Source organism: Diabrotica undecimpunctata, chromosome 4 (assembly GCF_040954645.1).
Source record: "Diabrotica undecimpunctata isolate CICGRU chromosome 4, icDiaUnde3, whole genome shotgun sequence".
NCBI lineage: Eukaryota > Metazoa > Arthropoda > Insecta > Coleoptera > Chrysomelidae > Diabrotica > Diabrotica undecimpunctata.
In genome coordinates this window covers 23853862-23877106 of record NC_092806.1, presented here as the reverse complement: position 1 = coordinate 23877106, position 23245 = coordinate 23853862, and the positions used below count along the sequence as shown (strand labels likewise).

Genomic DNA, 23245 nt, shown 5'->3' with positions numbered 1-23245 from the left:
CTGAATTTAGCTGAGAATGTTGATTTTTGGAAAAACCATTGATTTACCAAGAATCTGTATGCCATAGAAAAAAATGTTTCCAACAAAAAATGTAGCTGAGATAATTTTGAACAAAAATGTTTATTGGCACTTTTTGTGTAGAATGAACCTTTCTCTCAGAAATAACGCTTGAAGTGATCAGTGATTTTAAATGTCGGTTACGCCATGTAACCACCTACAATCAACTCTATGGTGAAAATTCAATATCTTTTGATCAGAGTGACCTATTGACAAAAATTAAAATGGGTTTTAAAGGTGAAGAGTGTTTTCATACTAAAATTTTAAATTTGACTGTAAATGAAGTCAGCTTCTATAAAGTTGTTAAATAAATAAATGTTATGCAATTTTTTACGATTATCATGAGATCAATAAAATGTATCACTTCCATGGACTGGTCACTATGGAATTTCCATTGTTAGAGCCTAATTTTCAAAACTTGAAATTTCGATTTTGAGTGTTAACAACAAATATGAGGTATTTGAAATATTCCTAAAAAAGTCTATAAGGGTCTATTATTATTAATCACTTTTCCCATTATAGTTTGATGTATCATACATTTAATTTGGTTTTCTTTTTCTGGTGTATTGCTTTTTCTAGATCTAATTTTTCATTTTTCTTTCTAGTTTGTTGTAGATTATCTATTTCCCATATTTATTTTCATATATATAAAACAAAAGTTATGGTGATAGGAGAAAATGAAGAAGAAGAAAAGATAAATATAAAAAAATAAGAATATAGAGCAAGTATGAACCTTCCAATATTTAGGAGTATAATTAGAAGACAATGGAAGACAGGAAATAGATAATAATAATAGGATTCAAAAAATGGTAAACCTATACTATGCAATGAAAAATAAATTCATAAATAAGACTGAAATTTTGGTTGTGAGTCGTGGGTATTAACAGAATAACAAAAGAGTAAAATGCAGGCAGTAGCAATAAAATATCTGAGACGAGTTCGAGGATTTATCAAAAGAGATAGGCTACGGAACATTCAAACAAGAGAAGTTTTGCAAATAGGGTCAACATTGGAATATATATAAAAGAAGACAACTCAGTTGGTGGGGTCATCTTCAGAGAATGTAGAATTCAAAATCAGTGAACGAAATTTGACAGGCAATATCCCAAAGAAGAAAGAAAAAAGGTAGACCACAATAAACATGAGATATAACCCCGATAGGATTATATATATAGGATAGGATGTATAGGAAACATAAAAGGGGGACAACATGGACAGAAGCAAGGACGCTGGCCAGAAGTAAGGAGGAATGGGTCAAATTGGTACATAATGTAAATACACAGTAGAATATAGTTAAGTTTACAAATAAGATTAGGTTTGATATTTATATTGAATTGTATTTGTATTATAATCTATTGTCGCCCTACACCACTATGCGATATAAGGGTCTTTGAATATATACATATATATAGTATGCATTTTAAGTTGTTATAAATATCATGTTAAAATATACACCTGGTTTCATAGTAAGTATAGAAAACAGGATGGGAGAACTGCAAGACTTTTCATACATTTTGTTCTTGTGTGATTATTTAGATTGCAAACACCCACCAAATTTGCAGTTATTTACAAATTTTAAGCAATTTTTTTTCAATAAACACTGAACCGTTTCATTTTAAATAAAAAAAATGAGCCATTGTGGAACTTTTGGTCCACCTGAAACATTGAAACAATTTTGTATTGAAAAAATTTATGAAATAATGGTTTATTAAAGAAAATAATTATGACATAATCAAAAACAAAATATTCAGATTATTTATAAAAAACCGAGCAGTTTTAAACCAAACCAAACTAAATAACACTGAGATCACCAACCTTTGGTGGAGGCAGACAAAGAAATTACTCAATACATACACTACAACATACACAATGTACGAGGGTCATCCAGAAAGTAAAGAACGGTCGCGCATCACGCGCGGCGCCGATCCCCCAACACCTCGACTTTGTGCGTGCCAGTTACCAGTTACCACTGTCGCATCAGTGATCAGTCTGAGATGTGAGCCAAGTTTCGTTGCCGTGTGGTCACACGACTTCGTTATATAACATTTTGAAAAGATAATAACAAACACAACAATCAAAGAATTATCTAATTTGTTGCAGTTCGGCGATTCATTTTTATTAATATAGTAGTGATGACACAAGAAAACTGATGGCAACTGTTTTTTTGGACTGTAAGGGTTTAATCCAAGTAGAATTTATGCTTAGAAGTGAAACAATAATTTCATAAGCCTATGCGAAACCTTCAATACTAAAACATGCAATACAGAATATACGACGTGGCATGTTGTTGACAAAGGTATTTCTGATTCACGACAATGCTCGGCACCATGCATCGGCAAGAACGTCTACAATGGACCATTTTCGAGCACCCTCCCCATAGCCCAGACCTCTCTCCTTCCGATTATCATCTGTTCCCGAAACTGAAGAAATACTTGGGTGGAAAAGAGTTTGGTAACGACGAAGATCTCAAAGATGACGTGGTATCCTAGCTCAGACATTTGGCGATAAAAGATGGAACAATCTCACGTCACGGGAAATGCTTGCACGAAGACGACATTAGGTGAATTTTTAATTCAGCGTTTTTTATGCATATTTCAAATGCCTCATATTTGTTGCCAAAACTAAAAATCAAAATTTCGTGCTACAGGTTTTGAAGATTAGGCTCTAGCAATGGAAATTCCACCTACTAACCAACCGAACGGTTCAACTGACCGCTTATCCCGATGACATTAATATTATGAGTAGAACATCAACAAGAACACAGAAAACATACGCAGAGTTAAAAACGCAAACAAAAAGGCTAGGTCTGGAAATTAACACAGAAAAAACAAAAATAATGATACAGACGAGAAGAAATATAGTCCCACAAAACATTATACATGAAAATGACATTGAAACGGTTGGAAAGTTTACATACCTGGGAGTAGAAATATATGCCGACGGATCAGAAGATGGAGAAATACGAAAGAGAATATCGCAGGCAAACAGAACTTATTTTGCCCTCTCCTATATATTTCGGCCTAAAAAAAATGTCCACCGAAATATAAAGATGAGAATCTATAAAACCTTAATTCGACCAATAGCATGTTATGGTTATAAAAGCAAACTCGACACATTCGAAAGAAAAGTACTGAAGAGAATACTAGGAACTGTGAGGGAAAACGGAATCATCAGAAGTCGATGCAGTAACGAGCTTTATCAACTTTATAAGGAAGCACCACCGTCAGACTTCATTAGAATACAAAGATTACAATGGGCCGGACATGTGATAGGAATGGGAGAGGATAGGCTACCAAAAAGAGCACTGGATGCTAGAATGCAGGGAAAGAGACCGGTTGGAAAAGCCCTTTTAGGAGTCCGTGTACGGAGAAGATCAGCCACAGACAAGCAAGGGTGGAGGCAAAAAATAAAGGAGGCCAAGGCTCAATTTGGGCTGTAGTGTCGTAGAAGAAGAAGAATGGAAATTCCGTAGTGACCGGTCAATGGAAGTGATAAATTTTATTGATCTCAAAAGAATAGTAAAAAATGGCAAAAATAGCGCAACGTTTATTTAACAGCTTTATAACAACTCACTTCATTTGCGGCAAAATCCAAAAATTTAGTGCGAAAGCTGCACTCATTACCTTTAAAACGCATTTAGATATTTGTCGATAGGACACTCTGATCAAAAGAAATCGAATTTTTACAAATCGAATTTTTACCGTGGAGTTGATACAAATTTTATTTAAAAAATTGATATCACGCGCGTAACTGACATTCAAAATCGCTGGTCGCTTTGAGCGTTGTTTTTGAGAGAACATTTCGTTCTACATAAAAGTGCTAATAAACATGTTTATTCAAAATTATCTTCGCTACATTTCTTGTCTGAAACGTTTTTTTAGGGTAGTAGTTTAATTGGAACGGTGGCGTTAGGAGTGGAAAAGTTTTTTGCATCTTTTTGTGGTCCCAAAATTGACGATCTCAACAAAATTCAGTTTGTTCGTATGATTTTTAGATGTTCATTGGCATTTTCGTCTCGACGAGTATATAGATTCAATTTTAAAGTAATTAAAATAACACATTTTTTTATTGTAGGATCTCCATCAGAGCTGCACACTCTTTTTCTATTCTTTTGATTATTTCTTGATATTCCTCATTACAATTTGTGATTGTTATCTGCAAATATTCAAATTGGCTATCCTCGGAAAGAGTACTTGCTCCTCTATGTTAATTTCCAAATTATTATGAATCATTGTTTTTTTCCATAGCAATGTGTTTTGATTTGGTTTCATTTATTTTTAGTCCATATTCTTTTCATATTTTATATTTAATAAGGCTACATTATATACATATGTTATAAATATGTGATTATTATTATTTAGAGTTCCTGTTATTCGTATTTTACCTTAAAATACGTATTAATAATACATTTTCCCCTACAAAGAACAATACAAATACACTTTTGAAAACACTAGAGGATCAAGATCTATAATAGACTATATTCTGTCGAATAGAGAGTTAAACCCCTCAAATCTTGTATGTAAGAGCACTAATATCAGCAGAAACAGGAAGTGATCATAAATTGGTATTCTGCAAAATCCGAATGAAAACACAGACACATATATACTTCATCTAATTTACTTACCGTTGCACGTCATCCGCGTCATAGTCCGTGAGGTCACAAGATACCAACACGAAATATTTAGGCGGTAGGTGTGTTCTTTTTTAGAATCACTTTGCCGAGTACACTGGCATTACAGCCACTAGACATATTTTATTATATATGCGTAGAAATAATATTTAAAGATTTCTATTAAAGTTAACTTAAAGAAATACACAATAATATGTTTCAATTAATTTGTATAAATGCATTATAAAGCGTTTTTATGAAGAACATTTGTTCGGAACACACTGTAACTGTAATCGAACGAAGGTGATATTTTGGCATAAATTGGTAACAATTATTTGACAGTTGCGGTGTTGACTAATGTTAATAAGTAATGAAAAAAGTATTCCATTTTACATCTTTACACGACGCATACAAGCGGCTCAAATTGTTTTTAACAAGATTATTTTTTAACTCTTGTTTTGTGTCTTATTTATTTACATTAAATATTAATTTGTTTTGTTGTATAATCCACTTTTACAATAATTATGTGACCTATTTGATTTAAAATGGATTCAGGATTTTTTTATACTTTGGCAACTATGTCAACTTCGATCTCTATCAATGATAATGACGTGCAACGGTAAGTAAATTAGATGGACTGTATACAATTTGACGGTAAAAATTCGATATCTTTTGATCAGAGTGTCCTATCGACAAAAATCAAAAAGCGTGTTCTCATGAGATCATTAAAATTAATCATTTTTCCATATGGTCACTATGGAATTTTCATTATTCGATGACAATCTTCAAAACTATGGCATCAAATTTCGGTTTTGATTTTTAGCAAAAAATGTGTGGTATTTGAAATATGCCTAAAAAACGCTGAACTTTCACATTACAAACAATCTAAAATTTTTACACAAGTAGTTTTTTTATAAACTACATTACTTCAGTTACAAATTTCACCCAATGTCTTCGTCGTAGAAGTACTTTCCGTGGCGTGCAATCGTTTGAAATGTAAAAGTTTGCTGGTTTTACTATGTTATAAAGATTTTCTAGACGAATTAGGAACTAGACAAGAATGAGGATAAGTCAATTATTATTACTGAAGTTATCATCTAACTATTTCTGCAATAATCATAATGCCACCTCTCATATCCACATCAAAATAGATTCGCCCTGGTCTAAGATAGATTGTATCTCGTTGTTTCAGTCCCATATTAATTGAGAACTGCTTCGATAACTGCCCTTCAACTACTACTTTACTTGTGATGTTTTCCAGTGTTGTATAGGTACACTAATCTTATAACTTTTACAGGCATACTAAGTTCTTCCATTGTCTCGTAAATGTTTGGTTTATTTATTTCGCTGGAGCATTTTATTTGTTTTAGTACAAAACTGGGCCTTTTGTCGTTCTGTCTTCCCTATATTCATCTTGGTATTACACTATTACATTCTGGCTAAATAACAAGCCTATTTCTTAAAATTGTGGCTAAAACTTTATAGGCTCCGTCCAAGAGTGAGATGTCCCTATAATCATTGCATATTATCTTTTTTGGATATTGGACAAATAATAGCCTCTGTCCATCTGCCTAGCACTTGTTCTTCTCACACTTGTTGAATTAAGTTTGTGACTGCCTTAAGTAAAGATAGACCTCTTTCTTTTAAAACTTGGCCAAACTTCCGTTCTAGCTTGGGCTTTTGTTATTTTTAAGATATTTTATTATTTCGTTTACTCCTTGCTCAGTTGGTTCTGAAATATGTACACCTTTTTTTTACGTTTTTCCAAAGGATTAATCTGTATTGACTTGTTGATTATTATCGTAAGTTCTAATAAATCACCCAGATAATATATTCAATATAAATGTTCATACCTTGTTTTCAGTACCGTGTTAATCACCTGCGATAATCCATTAATAAATTCAACAATGTTAAATTACAATATGCTGCGGTTGTTTATATTTTTATTTTTCACTTGCATATTATTTGTTTATTTTAGCTTGAATACTGTTACCATAAACGCACTTGTTATATCCTAGGGCGTAATAATCGGGCGTTATGACCTATAATACCCTGTTGTATAAGATAGAAAGCAAATGTTTAGAACGAAGTTGTTTATTTTAAACAATTTTGAAAGGAGTAAATATTATAGAACTAACATTTTTTAACCTTAACAATCTTTATAAATATTGAAAGTACAATTTTTTTATAACTGAATATAAATAAATGACAGAAACCCATAACTGAATATAAATCCAACTGACAACTGCATAATATAATCAGCAAACGTCAAAATATCAACAACTGTCATAGACTACTTCAACAAAGGTCTCAATTTTAGTTTTTGTATTATGTGAAGTGAAAAATAAAATCTTGTATGTACCACTGGTGTTACTACATGTAGTACTATCCGGAGAGCAATTATATTGCTTTCCGGGCGTAATCATCTTAATAACACACTTGGTGAATAAATACATTTGATATGTTGTTTTCGGTTTGATATTTTGATTTTTGTCGATAAGACATTCTGATCAAAAGATATTAAATTTTACCGTCGAGTTGATACAAATTTTATTTCAAATTGATTCGTGCATAACTAATATTCAGTTACGCACGAGTATAATAGACCAGCATTTCTGTGTGATTGACCTAAAGAAAGCGTTTGACAGAGTAAGACTCAAGATGTAATCCATCTTCTGTATAATAGAGAAGTTCCCCTAAATATTATAAAAACTATCAACAACATCTACTAAAACAACAAAATGTAAGTCAGAATAGATGGACAACTTGCACAAGATATAGAAATAGGCAGCGGAATAAGACAATGAGATTCATTGACCTCCATGTTCTTCAATTTGTTCATGGATGAAATCATCAAAAGCGTTAACGAAGAAAGAGGATACAGAATGGGAAAACAAAGAAATAAAAAGACTCTGTTACGCAGACGACGCAATATTGATAGCCCAAGATGAAGATAGTCTAGTCTGGTCCACAGATTTAACATAAGAGCAAAAGAATTTAATATTATATCTCATCTCAGAAAACAAAAAAAATGGTAGTCAGCAAAGAACCAACCAGATGTAAAATAGAAATTGATGGCATCAGTATTGAACAAGTAATGGAAATAAAATACTTGGAAATTACACTGTCTAGCTATGGATACCTGGACAAAGAAGTGAGAGATCAAGTACATAAAGCAACTAGACTGGCAGGATGCCTTAATAACACTATATGGCGAAACAGACACATTAACACTGAGTTGAAGTTAAGAATTTGTAAAGCCAGTGTAAAACCAATAATGACATACGCCTCAGAAACAAGACCCGACACAGCCACAACACAAATGCTACTGGAAACGGCAGAGATGAGAGTACTGAGAAGAATTACAGGAAATACGCTGAGAGATCGAAAGAGAAGTGAAGACATTAGAAGAAAATGTAACGAACAGTGTATAAATGAATGGACACAAAATAAAAAAAAAAGAATGGAATAACCACATAAGCAGAATTATCGGACGACCGCGCAAAAGATGGAGTGACAACCTTCCATAGCCGTATTAATTCGCCAATGAACAAGCAGAATTGCTTATAAAGAGGAAGAAGAAGAAGAACTGATAGATATTCAAAATCGCCGGTTGCTTCAAGCGTTCTTTCTGAGAGAACGGTTCATTCTACGCAAAAAGTGCTAATACAGATTTTTGTTCAAAATTATCTTGGCTATATTTCTTGTTTGAAACATTTTTTTTTTCTACGGCGTACAGATTCTTGGTAAATCGATTTACCGTCTCCCCCCCCCCCCCTACGACGGGGATTTTAGGGGGAAACCGGGAGTTTTTTTGAGGTTCAAAAATTGTCATTCTCAACAAAATTCAGCTTGTTCGTCTCGTTTTTAGAGATCAAATATCTTACTGTTAGTCTAATATTATGGAATACTTATCGACAAGTTTGTCTGGGTGTCTTTCATTAAATGCAGTAGCTGTTCTTCTAGCACTTTTGTAATATTTTCCGTAAAGAAAAATAATTTCGGTCCTTTCAGGTAATGTATAAACCATTTTTAATAATTGTCAATACCTGCGATATCTATTAGCTACTAGCTACATTTGCCGATAACATGGGAATCTTGGTAGTAGATATCGACTCAATGTAGCATCACAAAAAGTACAAAATCATTTAGATCAATTACAAAACTGGCTTAAGCGATGGAAGATCAGTGTTAATGCTAGCAAAAAAAAATATTCATGTCCACAAGTTATATTAATAATACTCCCATTCCTATAAAACCAGTTGTCAAATACTTGGGATTGCACCTGGATGAAAAACTTACATGGACAACGCACATTAAAACTAAACGGAAACAACTAGATCTTAAACTAAAAATATAAACTGGTTATTTAACAAAAAGTCTCAGTTATTTCTTGAAAATAAACTGCTTCTGTACAAAGCGATACTTATACCAATTTGGGTATATGGAATAGAACTATGGGGCTGTAGTAAACCTTCAACTACGAAGATACTTCAAACATTCCAATCCAAAATACTCCGTATGATAGTAAAGCTCCATGGTATGTATCTAACCAAACACTTCACAATGATCTGGAAATCTCATTACTTAAGGACATAATAAAGAATCACTCAATAAAATATAAAAATCGCACCACTGATCACAACAACGAACTGATAAATAATTTATTCACCCAACCACTTGCCGAAAGAAGATTGAAGAGGTTATGGCCAGAAGACCTACCGCAACAATATTTAGAGAACCGTCACTGAACGGTACCTAACTCACGTTAATTTACTTACAGACATTTACTTATTACTCTGTGTATAGAGTAGATTGTAAACATGCAATGTAACAATAGAAAAAATATTAATTGTCTAATAAAGACCACAAAGCTGAAACTTGTTATTGTCATTTAGGCGAGCGGTTTACCCCCATAAGCAGAACATAAACCGACTAATTTTTTTTTGCATTTCTACCGCACAAATCTTTTTTATTCGATTTTATATATTCTTCAAGTTAAAATGTATATTTTTAAAAATTTTTCCAAGTGGACCGGAAATTGTTATAAATAAATAACTTAAAACAAAAAAACGGTTTAGTCGGTATATTCCGTTTCTAAGCGTCTTTTTAGGGGTAAAACGCTCACCTAATTATCACTATGACTTTTTAATTGTGATTATTGTTTTTGTCACTATTATTATGGCTTTTTAAATGGTCAACAATACGGAGGCCTATGAAACGTTTAAAGAGAACCAATTTTAAACAACCATTAAATAACAATTGAAGTTGGTATCAAAAGTAAAACAATATGATTGGATATAATTTTAGATTTACCAGACCTTTTAAATGAGGTATAGTTTGATGCCTAACTCCATTTGAGAAAAATTAAGGGGTATCTCTACTAGGGAGAGGGTGAGTCTGACGTTTATGACATTAGCGCTAACAAGTGTGCCCTTTAAGTTAAAAGTTAACGTGTTTCGGCATTTATTTCTAATATGTCGCATTTCTGAAATATTAAGCGTGGGCCCTTTTCAAATGAACACAGTCTATATGATATTGTCTAGCTTTCAAAGATGAATTTAGGATTAGGATTTTTTTTCTCTTGTTTCAACCGAAAGTTACAGGAACAAGAAACTTTATGTACCTAGATAGTGTTTATACTTCTTTTTTCATTTTCAGTAAAGTACCAAATTTGTCCAATTTTAATTTGAAGGGTACAGATGCAAAAGTCACATTCTCCACTTTTTAAAATGTTAGAGGAAATGAAAAAAACGTCTACAAACAATATTATGAAGTCAACTATAACGAATTTTTTTGTTTACGTTTAGAAATAATTTAATAATGGATTTTATAAAGATATGGTGGGGAATACACAATGAATACAAAAAAAATAACTTATTAATTTGGATAATGTTACTTTTGGTACTAAAATTTGAAGAATGTGAGGTCTGCACCAAATACATGAAAATAGGTTCGCAACCACAAACACTACGGCCACTTGTTATAGAAAATGACGTCATCGAAGCAGTTAACGAATTTGTATACCTGGGAACGCTCGTCAATACTGAAAATGACACTACCGCAGAGATAAACCGCAGAATTTGCACGGCTAATAGATGCTATTTTGGGCTTAATCTCCTTTTTAAATCTACAGTTATATCAAGAAATACAAAAGTAAAACTCTACAAAACAATAATACGCCCAGTCCTAACATATGGTTCAGAAACCTGGACTTTAACAAAAAGCAATGAAAGCATGTTAGGATGTTTCGAAAGAAAAATACTAAGGCGCATCTATGGAGCGGTAAATGAAAATGGTGGCTGGAGAAGACGATACAACTTCGAACTCTATAGGATATACCAGGAACCAGATATCGTAAAACACATAAAGATAGGACGTCTGAGGTGGGTAGGCCATGTAATGCGGATGGAGCAAACCGACCCAGCTAGAAAAACGCTCCTTGATAGACCTATTGGTCAAAGAAGAAGAGGAAGACCCAGAACAAGATTCCTAGATATCATAGATCAAGATATGAGAAATATGGAAATACGTGCTTGGCGGAGGAAGGCGATGGATAGGGACGACTGGAGAAAAATTCTTGGGGAGGCTAGGACCCACACAGGGTTGTAAAGCCAAAATGATGATGATGACGTCTGCACCGTAACAAGGTGGAAACAGTTAGTTTTGAAACCAAGTTTAATGGGAATGTTTAGATAAAAAAGTTCCATAATACTGTACGAATATAATTTAGGTATAAAAAAATTCAGTTTTTTGTTGCTCACTTGTTTTATTTTGCTCAAATTTTACTGTAAAATATAAAACCCTGCAATAAAAAATTAAATTTGAAACAGAGGTATCTCATTAACAGCAAAGCACACTTCATCTTCTTCAGTTGCAACTCCTTCTGGATCGTCTAATACATGCTTGTAAAAATGTAATTCTTCAAAATTTCTCCACTCGTCTCCATAATGTTTCTTTAAAAGAGAATTTACGTCATCTATCTCTTTTGGAGTTTCGCTAGGCAATTACTTTTAGCAATAGTCTCGGGCCTTAAGCTACGCAAAGTTTGTCCTCGTTTAGTTATGCTTCGTGCAGTATCCGCAACTTCACTTCTTCACTTGTAAGTTGTCTCACGTTTAACCAAAACACGGCTGACAGTTTGTACATTCTTTCGTTATCCCAAAATGCAAAGAACCAGGAGCTTTTATGGCTTCCTTTGTTACCGATTTCCAATTTGCAACTGTTACGTCATTTCCAAGCTTTTTAACAGTAGCAAACCTGTCTGTTATTTGAATATATTCCTCAGGGCTAACGATTATCTCACGCTTTCTGATTTCCTTCTCAATATTTCCAAAAACGCGATCAGGGGGGAGAAAGCTGTGACCCTGTCATTGGAAAAACGAGCTGGAGCTCCGTTATATGATTTGGCGCATTTAGCAAGCCAAGTAAAATTGTGTTATTTTAACCCGCACACATACCAATAGCACATAATAAATCAAACAGGATGCTATTACACCTGAACCTTTTCCAAACTCATTCTCAGTCCATACGTAGAAAGTTATCTTTTTCTTAGTAAGTTTGGATTTCGAAGACCCTTTTACAACACAAAAATTATTAAAGTATAACTGTCGACTATAAGTGAATTGATCAGGAAGTTTCGGTAGCGCCTGATTTTTTTGACAATCTAAGCTCAACATCAAAAAGTCATATTTTACCTCCTTAAGAAGATCATAAAATGCTGTATATTTTAATTTTTTTAAATGAGTTTTTATGAGAGTAGCATTTTGCTATACATCCTTGCATACTTTTATTTGCTCGGTAAGTGACAAGCAAGTTGAACAAACATCCACCCGTGGGCTACCAAATCCTAAGTTATATTATGTGTTAAAAATATATCTAAAGTATTAACACTCTTTTACTTCAATCGTTTTGTCTTGAACAGCTGTTATGTACATTCGCCAAAGTTTTCGTACATTAAGTTCAGTTGAGAACCCATCTTTGTACAATAATGTGTTTCGCTACAGTTCAAGCTATTCAAAAAACGCGTAACACTAGCTTTCTTGGCTGTAAACTTGTGAGAAGTTCTGTCCCCTCCTCTTCTCTCTTTTGACATTTCACCAGTAAAGTACTTTTGGGCTAATCGACTCACCCTAAACCTGGATACACTTAAGGTTTCCAAAAATGTAGTACAGCGAACTGGGACATTTTTCTTTTCATTGTTTCGTATAAAATTTTTCGCTCTATCTTGTACTGTATTCCTATTTTTTTAAGGATGCCTTCTTTGGATTTGCTGCATAGTCAAATGTTTTAAGATAAAATTACCTTGCGATATTTTATCCTATGTTGCATAAAACTTTGAGTGAAAGCGTCTAATATCCTGGGCTGATATTGTTCTGCATAATAGTGAGCCACTATGGAGGTTGCATGTCGGGAAGCTCGGGAAGCCTTTTGCCGTATATCTAAAAAAAAACGAAAGATAAACATCGGTTAGATTGGCTATCGTCTATTTTTTATCTGAACATTCAAGTTAAGCAAGACATCTTGAATTTAACAATGCACAGTTAAGATTAAAGTTAGGTTAAAAACCTGCATTTCTTTGACTCACTTCTCTTCACTCAGTTTCACCAATACTTTTGTTTACTGGTCGTACACTTACATCCTTATTTTTGTATTTTATTACTATAAATATCGAAAAAAACGAGAATAACTTAAAAAAGTACTTCACTTGTGTGTAACTAACTCATAATAAACTAAGCCGAAAGACGAACACTGCCGCTGACAAACAGCATAGGTGGCACGTGACTGTAACTTTCCAGTTTCATAGGCTGAAAGGGAGAACGTGAGTTCTGCAAGTTAATACGGTTGAGAATGTTAGTTGTGGGATAATAACAACAACGCGATTTTATTTATCAATTTGTACAAGAGACTGTTAGTTCTGCTCTCTCAAACTTTGAAAAATGATTTATTTCAATGTGGTGAATACGAAACAACTAAAAATAAATTTTTGACAAAAAGTGGAGAATGTGACTTTTGCATCTATACTCCTCATTTATTAATAATATTATTAATAAATTTATATGATTTATATTATCAATGTTTTCTTATAATTGTATATGTACTGTATAATAGAGTAGGGTTAATTCTTAATAATTTTTAGTATTAGAATAAAGATGTTGATTTAATGTGATTTTTAGGAAACACAACTAATTCAAAATGGATAATTCAAGCAGTGAAGATAGTTCATCGTCAGATTACAGTACAGAAAGTTCGGAAGATGATGGAATGGAAATAGCTCAAATAGGAAATATCAAACTACAATTACCACAGGGATTATGTGAAAGACAAGATATATTTAAGGAAATATTGTCAACAGAAACCTGGAATTCGTTATCGGAAGAAAATAGGCAGCACCTTCAGACCTTTTTACCGAACTTTCCTGTTGATGATGAACTAGAAAAAACGAAAACTTTACAGAGGTTATTTGATTTTGAAGTATTCAAATTTACTAGTCCATTAGTTAAATTTCACGATGACTTAAAAGCTGGATACTTCAGGCCAGATATAGCTCATATGCGGAAGATTATCAAAAAGGCCGAAAAGAAAGAAGCAAAATATAGGTAAGATACTAAGTACTATTTAGTATTTTAAATTAAAAATATATTAGCATATGCGATGGATGTCTTTTATATTTTACATATAGAACTGGAATAAACCAGTAGATACATTTTCCTGGATTTTTTTCCCTATCGACTTTTCCCTAAAAATCTGGGCATAGTTATTCCATTCGATATTTGGTACCGAGAAAATTACGTTTTGTAAAGTTTCTTGCGACGAGTCGAACCTAGTCCTTACTCGATTTTATGATAAGTAAAAAAATCGTTGGGATTTAAATAGGAACTTTGAGGAGAATGACGTAAAACTTCGAATTGTGACATCAAAAATTCGATATTAGTCTTACTAGTTAGTATATTAAGTTCCATTGTATTGATGGAAGATAATTCGACATTTGAGGTTCTTTTTTGTAAACTTAGCGATGATTTGCCAAGGAGAACTGGTTGTTTACCAATCAGCAGTAACAGTTTAATCTTGTATAGAGCTATTGTTACTACATGACCTGTTTTCGAGATAAGTAATACGGCCATTTTGAAGACATTTAGAGAACGGATCACTTGTATTGACTTTTCTTCACCTTAAAAATCCTATAGAGACAACTGTCCCTTACTTTCACTCCCAAAGAGTTAACTGGCTTTTATTTTCTGGCTCGTATGAATAAATCCACGTTTCTTGAGTATCCTGAATTGAAGAGGTCTATAGTTTTTTGGCAGACACTTTTTTTACACAGAATTCTTACACAGTTTTTTTAATTGCATGTCTTTGAAATCTCCAATGATGCCTCTTTCGCGATAACTACTAAATAGGACAGGGCTGTGTACTGTCTCCCACCCTCTTTAACGTGTATTCTGAGAATCTATTTAGGGAGCTTTAAAAGATCAAAAAGGAATTATCATAGGAGGAGAAATAATTAACAATATACGGTACGCCGACGATACTGTGATTCTAGCTGAAAACATCGACGATCTGCAGGAGCTAATCAATAGAGTTGACATGGAATGCACAAATTGGAGACTGTCGATAAAACTAAATACATGGTGACCAGTAAAGTGGATATCGGCGCAACCCAACTGATATTAAACCAACAACCGCTGCAGAGAGTTCAGAGATTCAAATACCTTGGATGTTGGATAACCGAAAATCTAGATCCATCCTTCGAAATTCGATGTAGAATTGAACAGGCAAGAAACTCATTTCAAAAATTCAAGCCTCTATTATCCAATAACTCATTAAATTTGGAAATCCGTGAAAAGTTTACAAGATGTTACATGTGGTCTGTACTTTTGTATGGATGTGAAACTTGGACTTTAAACGCCGATATCATGAATAAAATCGAGGCGTTTGAGATGTGGTTGTATCGAAGGATACTAAAAATTCCATGGACTAGCAGAACCAGAAACGAAGAAGTTCTTCGAAGAATGGGACATCAACGAACTCTATTAAATATTATTAAGAGGCGTAAACTAGAATATCTTGGACATATAATCAGAGGACCAAGATATGAGTTCCTTCGGCTAATTCTCAACGGTAAAATCGAAGGAAAGAAATGGATAGGACGGAAGAAACTCTCTTGCGTTGAGGAATTTGCGGCAGTGGACAGGTTTGACAGCGGACCAATTGCTACACGTAGCGCAAGACCGAGATCAGTATAACAATATTATAAGCATGGTAGTCGCCGACGTTCCGTAGGGATATGGCACTCTAAGAAGAAGACTAAATAGGACATCTACTAGCTATGTCGCTTTCCTATCATTTGTTGTCTGCAGAAGCTTGTTTCAGTTTTTCCATATAACTTTCGTCTAATACTTGTACGTCTTCACTGTTGCCCATTGCGTCTTTTTGAAACCATATTTGCTCATAGTCTTAATCCAGTCTTTATCTGGATTTTTTCCCGTTCTTATGTGTTAAGCGTTTACATTATTTTGTATGCAAGCATTTATGTTTCGTGGACATCTATTCTATCTATTTATTATGAAGCGGTTCCATTGAAGCATGTTCAAAGTATCTCAAAAATTTTCCCAATTTTTTCCTCCCTAATTTTTTTTGATACGCCCATGGCTAATAAACCCAAGTGGCGCCCAACGCTTGGAGCTTGATTTTCTTCCATGTTCCCACATTAAGCCACATATATTTCTTTCAAAACTACAAGTTCGCAGCGAGTTTTAAACTAAAATAAAATGGTGTCTTCTATTATCTCGGTTGTAAAAATAAACCAAATCGACTATGAACTAAAAATCAGAGGTATTAAAACAAATAGACATCTTCCTAAAAAAAAGGTAATTCTCAAAAAGACCCTTCTTAAAGATACTCCGATCATTGATCTCACGGAAAATCCCCTTATCTTCGAAATCCAAATCGAACTTATCATTTCCGAAGTCGAAAACCTTATTTCCGAATTCGTAGGAAACCCTACTGATTCTGTTTACAAAAGATCAAACGCCCACTTATCTCACATTTTACTAAAAATTAAACGTTTGTTCTTTTCCGATTTTTTATTGTTATAATTGATAATATATCTTATTTTTTAGGTATAAAGTGTTTAGGAAGCAGCTGAAAAATGATGTACTAGAATCTCATAGTAAACTTCTCTCTCAAATAAGAAATTTGCCTCCTGGGATGGACCCGAAACAAGAAAAGAAGAAAACGAATGTAGATTATGTTTCGTATAGAACCAAGAGGCGATATTTTCAAATTTTGCAATCGATAAAATTAAAAACTGATGACACTGGGTGTTCTTCAGACGAGAACTACCCAGAAGGGCCACCGTCTTCATTGTCTCGAAAACAAAAACGGCATCTTAATAGTATTAGGAATAGTATAAATAATTCCAAAGAACAATATTATAGTTCGACAATGTTAACAAAGTTAAATAGTTTTCCAGTAGATTTAGAAAGGTACATCACACCGAATTTCAATCCGTTTTATATAAATGATGATTCATACAAAAATATGATCTCTCAACATAAAAAAAGGAAGTTGGAACAAGCGAATGATCCAGAATTAAATACAAAAGGAATTACACTCACAGATATTATAAATAGAACGCAACTGCCTTACAATAAAAATATGACAGTGATTACAAAACACCAAGTAGAAAATAAACTAATTAGTAAAAAGAAAATCAAAAGAGAGTTCCGAAAATCCTCAGAGCATATGTTCAGTAATAGTAATAAGATTAAAACACACTACGACCATAGTTCCAATTCAGATTCTGACTCGGATTCGTTGATAGACGCTATGTCCAGTTCCTCCTCGAAACCAAGAAGCAAAAGTAAATTGAGTGCATCTAGAAGAACACCTACACCTAAACTTAAAGTCGAAATAAACAAGGAATCCTATAGTCCTACTGTATCAGCAACTTCAACCTTCACCAATGTACCAACTACGTCTAGTTCAAATGTGTTTCAGCAGCCTGTTAACAGTATTACTCAATATGGTAAAATTACCCCAGCATGTGTGGAAGATCTAGACGGTATCGATGTAATGAACATCCCTATCGATTTAGATAACTCCGATATTGACATATTAGAGTTAAGTAACAAACCAGAACTGATGCAAGACACACACGCAAACTTCTTTTCCTTGATAAGGGACGTGATATGCTCAACATGTGATCACAGAATGAATATGTATACATTGCAAGAAAGGCTAAAAGCTTGGCAGGAAAATCCTATAAGCCCTCTTAACGACTGGTACAGTTATACAGACAACTGGATAGGAATATTACCTTCTGCTATTACATTTTTATGCGGTAATGCCTCCGAACAACCTGACGATTTCGTACCTTATATGGAGTACAAGGCAAATCTGGATGTGTACCAATGGATAGGAGCTGGTAGAGATTCGGATCAATTACTTAGTACATTGTGCAACTTCTGGCTAGAACATAAGTCAGAATCTAAAGAGATATCTCCCATAAAAGAAGAATTAGACGTTGACATCACGGACAGATCTAGTAGTCCACCACCACCGAGGTTTCCTACTAGCTGGACTGTACGGAAGGCCACTCCTGAAGAAATTAGGGATTTCAGAGAACAAGAAAGGCGGAGGTAAGACAGAACTTTCTATTTCTTTCAATACGTTTTTATAACTTTTAATCTAATGTAGTGATACATATACCGTTAAAATAGTTATCGTTATTTTATATATTCTTAAAGCTCAATAGGACTTATAGACCCACGGCTTGGAGTTTTTGAATTACAACTTTTTTAGTTTTCTCCACTTTACTTTGTACATCGTCACTGTTATCCAGACGGTTATATTATAACGGTTATACTTATAACAGTGAAATTTGGAGGTAAGTAATAATCAGACGTAGGCTTCTTTACTAGTCATAACCCATAACAAGTGACGTAATAGTGGCAGATGACGTTACAGCGCCACTATGACAGATAATTTTAAATAGGACCTTATACTAAATGATACTTCGTTTGAAATATATTGAAAATACCTATTTAACCATACTAATTTTATTTGAGTTTAAGCTCATTTTGATGAATAAATTAAGTAAATATTAAAATTGTAGTTTTGCATTTAATTAATAAATATTAAAACCTCCGCTTCTGGTTACTTGTCAAAAAGTTGACGTTTTTCGATTCTCTAATGTCAAGGTCAACTTTTTTGACAATTAACAAGAGGCGACGTTAGAATATTTATTAATTAAATGCGAAACTACAATTATTTTAATATACCTATTCAATCATACTAATTTTGTTTGGACTTAAGATGATTTTGACGAATAAATTAACTAAAATTCTAGTTAAAAAAATAAATACTAGTACACTGAGTGTTGGCTGAAAACAAATTTCATCCATACAAATTAAAAATTGTGCACCAACTTTCAGATGATGCCCTGACCGAAGACTAGAATTCTGTGAAAATATGTCCAAAAAAATTAACCAACAGCCCGATTACATAAAAACAATTTGTTTTAGTGACGAAAGTACTTTTTGTCTCAATGGAAATGTTAACACACACAATGTGAGGTATTGGAGTGACACGAATCCTCACGTCTGTTTTTCTCAGTACTAACTTAACCGGTGAAGTGTATCTGGAGATGTTACAAAATGCAATTGAATCGTTAATACTGGAAATTCTGGAGGATAATCCAGATGAATTCGTCAACTTAAAAATAACGTTTCAACAAGATGGTACACCATTATGGTGCAGTAAGATGTTACCTAGATGAGGAATGTCGTGGTATATGGATTGGACGACGAGGTACGATAGAATGGTCAGCTCTGTCACCGGACCTCGCACCATTAGATTTTTTTCTGTGGGGATACTGGAAATCTAAAGTTTACGCTACAGCAACCGATAATATTGACACTTTGAAACAACGAATTGTTGAAGAATGTGGGGCAATTTCCACAGATACATTTCAACGAGTACGACAAGAGTTTAGAAATAGGATGCATTACTGTCAGGAAGTAGATGGAGCATATTTTGAACACTTAATATAAGAACTGGTTGTTAAATATTTATTAATTAAATGAGAATCTACAATTTGAATATTTATTTAATTTATTCATCAAAATGAGCTTAAACTCAAACAAAATTATTATAACTAAATAGGTATTTTCTATACCTTTCAAACGAGGTATCACTTGTCATAAGGTCCCATTTAAAATTATCTGTCACAGTGGCGCTGTAACGTCATCTGTCACTATTACGTCACCTGTTATGACTAGTTGAGAAGCCAATGTCTGTTTATTACCTCCGTCCAAATTTCACAATTATAACAAAAACCGTTCAAAAGATACGAGGGATGAACGGACTTTTGACTAGCACTGTATATATATATATATATATATATATATATATATAAATAAATAAATAAGCAGTGAAAAACAATGGAAAGGGGTGGAATCCCTTTCACACTTTAACTCTTGAATATCTCAGTCAAATAAGACGAGAAAAGAAACAAGCTAGATAATAACTATTCCATATATTAGCGCAAACGTTTGGTTTTATATTTACAAAAGAGCATCAGTCCTTATCTGTAAGAGTAACACTCTTTTAGAAGGAATTGTAAAGTTCTTTGAATTAAAAGAGAAAGCCAAAAAGTGACCTCTCATATTGAGTGAAAAAGAGATAATAATGTATAAAAGTGACTTACATGTGAAGTAATACAATATCGATGATAAATACAGCTACCCAGTTTTACAAAGCTCATAAAATCAAAAATTCACATCTCTCTCTCCAATGGCGATATAGCCCAAATCGAGCCTTGGCCTTCTTCAAATTATGCCTCCAACCTTGCAGTCCCGCGCCGATCGTCTCCAGGCTCTCACGTCTAGCAAATTTTGCGCGTCCGCTGCCACTTCATCCTCCCATCTTTTCCGTGGTGTTCCTTTTGGTCTTGCGCCCTGTATTTTACTATCTAAGGCTCTTTTTGGCAATCTTCCAGTCTCCATTCTCACTACATGACCAGCCCATCGAAGTCTCGGTGGGCAACAGTTGGTAAAGTTCTTCATCTATACTCCATACTTCGTTTTCGTTTATAGGTCCAAATATCTTTCTTAAGACTTTTCTTTCAAAGACTTTCAGCTTTCGTTTTGTGTCTTCTGTCATCACCCATGTCTCGCATCCATAACATACTATTGGTCTGATAATAGTTTTGTAGACCCTGATTTGCGATCTTCAGTGTGTGTTTTTGGAGCTGAACACATGGGCGAGTGAAAAGTAATCTTTGTTTCCCTTTACTATTCTTCCTTGAATTTCTGGTTCTTCTGTTCCATCCGTGTTTAATACATCGAGCAAAAAGACAAAAGAGGGAATCTAATCGTTATGAAAAGGAGACCAAAAAAGTGGCCTCTGATGGCGGACATATCCGGAAATGCGAATGCGCCAAATTTAAATTTTCCGACACTTATTAACAGTAGCTATAAAATAGTTTTCAGAATGTATCTTAGACGAAAAAAATTTAATTAAATATTAACGATAACAGTCTAAAATGTGAAACAATTGTTAAAAAACTTCAATATAAATAAGATTTCATGTGACAGTTGGGACAAATAATAACATAACCCAACTAAATTTGATTTCTTAAACAAGGAAAGACTCCCTTTCCTTGTTTAATTTGGCCTCTCAAGATGGCACTTCCTGTCTAACAATATTTTTGCCCCCACTACCTTTACATTCCCTCTTTTGTCTTTTTGCTCGATGGTTTAATATAACTCCCAGATATGTGAAACTTTCTACAGTTTCAATGTCATCCTCTAATTCAACTGTGCGTCTGTTTCCCCTAGTTCTTGCCTGTGTTAGTTTTTTTCTTTTTAATATTTTACATAGTGTAATCGTATTTGAAAGATTACAGTAACTTAATCCATGTATAACATATTTTAACAAGTATAGTTGTAGTATAAAAATAGCCTTAAATGTTAAAATGACGCTTAAAAAAAGCCGCCTGGCAATTATTTGGAGATTTAAAACACAAATAATGACACCGACAAACAACGAAGCACGTATCTATTTTAAAATGTTAACTTAAAAACCAATGTAGTTAAAACACAACACATTTAAGTAGTGAAATTATTAAAAAAATCAATAAATAAACAATTAATAATTACTTGATTGATGACACTTAAGTGCACACCGGTAAAAATTTGAAGATTTAAGACATGTCTGTTAATTGCCAGCCGCCATTAGAGCTTCCGACTTCCGACAGGTTGTATTAGTCAGAGTGTCAGAGAGTACCGGCGCAGAAGGAAAAGAGACAAACTCGACAGGTGGGGAGAGATGACAGATGCCGTGAAAATTTGAAATTGGTAGTGTATACTATCCCGAATATTGAATGTATACGGCTGTAATAACTTGAGTGAGTTTAAAAAAACAATAATAATTTGAAAAATAGATGCTAATGTTCGTTTTGAATAAAAATAATGTTAAACAACAACCAAAATGACAGGGCAATCCCCCGAGAAAAAGTACAAAATGGAGACTTAATTATATCACATGGGAAACTCTTGTATTTTTAATTTTATGAAAAAAGTTCTGAATGATCTAAAGTATTGATTACAAGCATTAGATACCTATTAGATTTTTTTAGTCACATACGCAGTTTGTCAAAAAATATGAAGTTTATGTAAGAGAAAAATATTCACCATTCGAATTTTTTGACAAGCCGCGTATATGGCTGAAAAAATTTAATGATTGTATTGTAGGTTTTAGAACATGCAGCATTTTTTAAAAAGAATAACTTTCATAAAACTAAAAACAAAAAATTTCTCGGGTATATAATTTTAGTTCTTGAGAGTTTTTGAACTTACACCCAGAACCAGATTTTCATTTGAGAGGTTTTTGGAGTGTTAGGTGTCGATATGGTGCCTACTTAATTGGACACTCTGCATATATATATATATATATATATATATATATATATATATATATATATATATATATATATATATATATATATGTATATATATATATATATATATATATATATATATATATATATATATATATCTTAATCTTTGAATTGAATTTTAGCCGGTATTGTTTTATTTTTCGTTGTTCATAGATGTGCATTAATTCGTTATTGGTTCTTCTTTACCAGACATTCGCCTCTTTTAAACCTCCGTATATTGTTCTAAGTATCTTTCGCTTCCTCCTACTATCTAATTTTAGCTCCCGTATCTTTATTGAGTTATGTTGTTACCGTCGCATGCTCAGAATCCCGTGGACAGCACACATATCTAACGAACACGTGCTGGAGACCGTGCACAAAGAGCGAGAATTGATCAACATCATCAAAATGAGAAAGGTCCAATACTTCGGTCATATAATGAGAGGACCTAAATATCGCTTACTCCGGTTAATCATTCAGGGCAAAATCGAAGGAAAACGTTGGGTCGGAAGAAAACAACTGTCTTGGTTGCGTAACATCAGACAATGGACAGGTCGAACGGTCGAGGAACTGTTTCATCTAGCTGCCGACCGAGAATCATTTCATCAGCTTGTCAATATGACGATAGCCAACGC

General features: G+C 33.6%; 1 protein-coding gene across 3 annotated transcripts in view; it reads left to right on the top strand.

Moving 5' to 3' along the window:
- The window catches only part of LOC140439304 (uncharacterized), a 39863-nt gene that overhangs the window by 3524 nt on the left and 13094 nt on the right, over positions 1-23245 (top strand). For all 3 annotated transcript variants that reach the window (XM_072529137.1, XM_072529138.1, XM_072529136.1), the window contains exons 2-3: positions 13843-14265; positions 16789-18309. In XM_072529137.1, the coding sequence (XP_072385238.1) occupies positions 13862-14265; positions 16789-18309 (1925 nt within the window). In that variant the 5' untranslated portion in view covers positions 13843-13861. The remainder of the gene's footprint in view (positions 1-13842; positions 14266-16788; positions 18310-23245) is intronic.